The sequence below is a fragment of the Cannabis sativa genome, chromosome 3 (assembly GCF_029168945.1).
Source record: "Cannabis sativa cultivar Pink pepper isolate KNU-18-1 chromosome 3, ASM2916894v1, whole genome shotgun sequence".
Taxonomy (NCBI): domain Eukaryota; kingdom Viridiplantae; phylum Streptophyta; class Magnoliopsida; order Rosales; family Cannabaceae; genus Cannabis; species Cannabis sativa.
The window spans coordinates 30,430,752-30,435,804 of NC_083603.1; the positions used below are offsets into that span (position 1 = coordinate 30,430,752).

General features: G+C 35.8%; 1 protein-coding gene across 1 annotated transcript; it reads left to right on the forward strand.

Annotated features, from left to right (window-relative positions):
- LOC115710870 (uncharacterized) lies at window positions 1–2,639 on the forward strand. The gene is made up of 5 exons (XM_030639224.2): window positions 1–70; window positions 493–575; window positions 962–1,087; window positions 1,772–1,834; window positions 2,190–2,639. The coding sequence occupies exons 1-5, from the start codon at window positions 1–3 to the stop codon at window positions 2,637–2,639; spliced, it is 792 nt and encodes a 263-aa protein (XP_030495084.2).
- Window positions 2,640–5,053: the final 2,414 nt, after the last annotated feature.

Genomic DNA, 5,053 nt, shown 5'->3' on the forward strand with positions numbered 1-5,053 from the left:
ATGACTACTACTGATGAACGTTCTGGTTCTACTGCTGACATTAACAAGCCTTTTCGTTTTGTGCTAATGGGTGAAGACACACATACTTGGCCCACCACACGCGCGTGCGCATTGTCGGATTCGAGCCGGTTGGTGTGACAATATATTATTCAATCCATTCGTCTATATAATGCGATTGACCGGCAAATTCCAACTGCTTGTACACTCTTGGGGAGTGCCGCAAACGTCTTAAAGAGAGCGACTTAGTCCGCGACTCAACCAAGAATTTTTCATTCGGTAATATCGTTCCTCTTTTATTTTGCAAGCAGTTTATTCAACAATTTTAAGACGTTCTATCTGCTATGACTACTATCGATGAATGTTCTGGTTCTACTGCTGACATTAACGAGCCTTTTCGTTTTGAGGGTTTTCACTTTAAACGTTGGAGATAGAAGATGTTATTTTTTCTGACCATGAAAAAAGTTATGTTTGTGCTTACTATTTTGAAACCAGTTGTGTCTGAGATGCCACCTCCTGCCGAGAAAAAGGATGAAGTCGAGAAATACGAATCGCAGGTTAAGGAAAGGGACTCCTGGGTAGAAAATGGTTTTCTGTGTAAGAATTTTATTTTGAATGGTTTGTCTGATGATTTGTATGATTATTATAATTCTAACAAATCTGTCAAGGAGATATGGAAAGCATTACAAAAAAAAAATATGATACCATGGAGGCAAGAACAAAGAAATATGTTGTGAGCCGCTACCTAAATTTCAAATGACCTATGATAAATCAGTCGAAGCCCAGTCTCACGAGCTTCACAAAAAATAGCTCACGAAATTCTTTCTGAAGGTATGACTATTGATGAAGAATTTCAAATTTGATTGATAAATTACCCCCTTCGTGGAAATATTTTAAAAATACTCTCACGCACAAAACAAAAGAGTTTTTGTTGGAAAGTCTGATCACTCGTCTTCAAATTTAGGAGGAAGCTCGAAAACAAGAACAAAAGGAAGAGGTGCTTGTTGTTGGAAACAACAACAACACTAATAAAAGATCCACTGTTATTCTGAAACCCAATGGGAAAAACTTAAAGAATCAGAATCACAAAGTGAATCCAAACCACAATAGTCAACCTTGGACCAACAACAACAATCAGAATTGGAACCATCAAAGGAACCAAAATAATTGGCAGCAAGTACCCCCTAATAGAAATGACTCTGGTTTGTTCATGTGTTACAATTGTAACAAGCCAGGTCATATGGCACAAAAGTGTTACAACTCTGGTTGGTGTGACACTATATTATTCAATCCATTCGTCTATATAATGTGATTGAACTGGTGGGAAGAATACATCTTTTCTTATCAGAAAAAATACAGTTTTCATAAATACTAAAATTCCATCTGCGATATCAAATTTATTCGGGTGTATTCGACGGGGCTCTACAGTGCGACGATTGGGCTATTTTATCCTGGGGACGACCGAAAAATTTCGACTGCTTGCACACTCCTGGGCAGTGTTGCGAACGTCTTAAAGAGAGCGACTTAGTCCGCGACTCAACCTAGAATTTTTCATTCGGTAATATCGTTCCTCTTTTATTTTGCTAGCAGTTTATTCAACAATTTTAAGACGTTCTATCTGCTATGACTACTACCGATGAATGTTCTGGTTCTACGACTGACATTAACAAGCCTTTTCGTTTTGAGGGTTTGCACTTTAAACATTGGAGGCAGAAGATATTGTTTTTTCTGACCATGAAAAAATTTACGTTTGTGCTTACTGTTTTGAAACCAGTTGTGTCTAAGACTCCACCTCCTTTTCGAGAAGAAGGATGAAGTCGAGAAGTACGAATCGCAGGTTAAGGAAAGGGACTCCTAGGTAGAGAATGGTTTTCTGTGTAAGAATTTTATTTTGAATGGTTTGTTTGATGATTTGTATGATTATTATAATTCTGACAAATCTGCCAAGGAGATATGGGAAGCATTACAGAAAAAATATGATACCGAGGAGGCAGGAACAAAGAAATACGCGTGAGCCGCTACCTGAAGTTTCAAATGACCTATGATAAATCAGTCGAAGCCCAATCTCACGAGCTTCAGAAAATAGCTCACGAAATTCTTTCTGAAGGTATGACTATTGATGAACAATTTCAAGTTGTTTTTATGATTGATAAATTACCCCCTTCGTGGAAAGATTTTAAAAATACCCTCAGGCACAAAACAAAGAGTTTTTGTTGGAAAGTCTGATCACTCGTCTTCGAATTAAGGAGGAAGCTCGAAAACAAGACCAAAAGGAAGAGGTGCTTGTTGTTGGAAACAACAACAACACTAATAAAAGATCCACTGTTGTTTTGAAACCGAATGGGAAAAACTTTAAGAATCAGAATCGCAAAGCGAATCCAAACTGCAATAGTCAACCTCGGACCAACAACAATAATCAGAATTGGAACCATCAAAGGAACCAAAATAATAGGCAGCAAGTACCCCCTAATAGAAATGACTCTAATTTGTTCATGTGTTACAACTGTAACAAGCCAGGTCATATGGCACGAAAGTGTAAGAACAAGCCTAGTTCTGCTCCGCAGGCTAAGCTGACAGGAGAGCTGTCATTTACAGCTATGATTTCAGAGATTAACCTCATTGGTGGATTTGAAGGGTGGTGAGTAGATACTGGCACTTCTTGCGATGTCTACTATAATAGAAATATGTTTAAAACATATGTTGCTGCTACTAAGGATCAGAAAGTGTTGTTGGGTGACTCCCACACTACTATAGTTACTGGTACTGGAAATGTGGAATTGAACTTCACTTCTGGAAGAACTGTGATTCTAAAAGATGTGATGCTAGACTTTGTCACGTAAATAAATGCATAATCAAGAACTTGAGTAGTTTAGGCCTAATTCCTAAATTATCTTTAAATGACTTTGAAAAATGCAAATTTTGTAGCCAAGTCAAGATTACTAAAACACCACATAAATCTATGATAGAAAAGGAAACTGAGCCTCTAGATTTAATCCATTCTGATATTTGTGAACTTGATGGAACTTTGACTAGAAAAGGTAAACGCTACTTTATCACTTTTATTGATGATTGTTCTGACTTTACCTATGTGTATTTAATGAAAAATAAAAGTGAAGCTCTTGATATGTTTAAGATATTTGAGGCTGAAATTGAAAATCAACTTAGTAGAAAGATCAAGAAATTTCGTAGCGATAGAGGCACTGAATATGATTCCACTGCTTTTGTTGAATTTTATAACTCACATGGAATCATACACGATAAGATAGCACCTTATTCACCTGAAATGGATGGCAAAGCTAAATGAGAAAATAGAACTCTTACTGAATCTGTTGTTGCTATTTTATTGAATTCGGGTGCTGCTTCTCATTGGTGGGGAAAAGTTTTATTAACTGTGTGTTATGTGCTTAATAGAGTTCCTAAATCTAAGAGAAACATTTCTCCATATGAAAGTTTGAAAAATAAACAACCTAATATCTCATATTTTAAAATTTGGGGTTGTTTGGCATATGTTAGAATTCCTGATCCTAAAAGAATTAAATTGGCTAGTAGAGCATATGAATGTGTTTTTATTGGATATGTTGTTAATAGTAAAGCATATAGATTTTATGATTTAAATGTGCATACTATTTTGGAATCTAATGATGCTGATTTTTTCGAAGATAGATTTCCATTTAAATTGAGAAATAGTGGGGGTGCATAATCTAGTAACATGTCTGCTATTAGGGATAATGAGCATAAAGAGGGTATAGAAACTGAACCTAGAAGAAGTAAAAGAGCTAGAATTACCAAAGATTTTGGTTCTGATTTTGGTGCATATACTCTAGAGGAGGATCCTTCTAACCTCCAAGAAGCCTTGACTTCACTAGATGCTGACTTATGGAATGAAGCTATTAATGATGAAATAGACTCTCTTGAGTCAAATGGAACTTGGCATTTAGTTGTGTTACCACGAGGTTGCAAGACAATAGGTTGTAAGTGGATTCTTAAAAAGAAATTAAGACCTGATGGTAGTGTTGAAAAATACAAGGCACGTCTTGTTGCTACAGGGTTTAGACAAAGAGAAAATGTAGATTTTTTTTGATACATTTTCACCTGTTACTAGAATTACATCTATTTGTGTGCTTTTTGCTCTTGCTGCTATTCATAATCTTGTTGTGCACCAAATGGATGTTAAAACTGCTTTCTTGAATGGTGAATTAGAAGAAGAAATTTACATGGACCAACCTGAAGGTTTTGTTGTTCCTGGTCAAGAACACAAAGTGTGTAAATTAGATAAATTTTTGTATGGTTTGAAACAGACACCTAAGCAATAGCATGAAAATTTTGATAATCTTGTCATCTCACATGGCTTTAAAGTAAATGAAAGTGACAAATGCATTTACTATAAATCTGAAAATAATGTGTGTACTATTATTTGTTTATATGTGGATGACTTGCTAATTTTTGGATCAAATATTCATGTCGTGAACAATGTGAAATCTTTGTTATGTGAAAATTTTGACATGAAAGATCTAGGTGAAGCGAATGTAATCTTTGGTATACATATCACTAGGTCTGATCCGGGCCGGGTTGGGTTGGGTTAATTAAACTGATTACTTAGTCGTATCAATTAATGGAACACGTTCAAGCTAACTCACCCCACGATTCAGAAAACGTTCTTCTTCCCGTTATGATTTTCCAATCCATTCGTCTATATAATGTGATTAAACTGATGGGAAGAATACATCTTTTCTTATAAAAAAAATACAGTTTTCATAAATACTAAAATTCCATACGGTATCAAATTTATTTGAGTGTATTCGACGGGGCTCTACAGTGCATTGGAGTTCTAATACAGTGCGACGACTGGGTTATTTTATCCTAGGGACGACCGACAAATTCCGACTGCTTGCACACTCTTGGGCAGTGCTGCGAACGTCTTAAAGAGAATGACTTAATCCGCAACTCAACCCAAAATTTTTCATTCGGTAATATCGTTCCTCTTTTATTTTGTTAAAAGTTTATTCAACAGTTATATTAAACAATAGTCTATTTTCATTAATTACTTCAAACATGG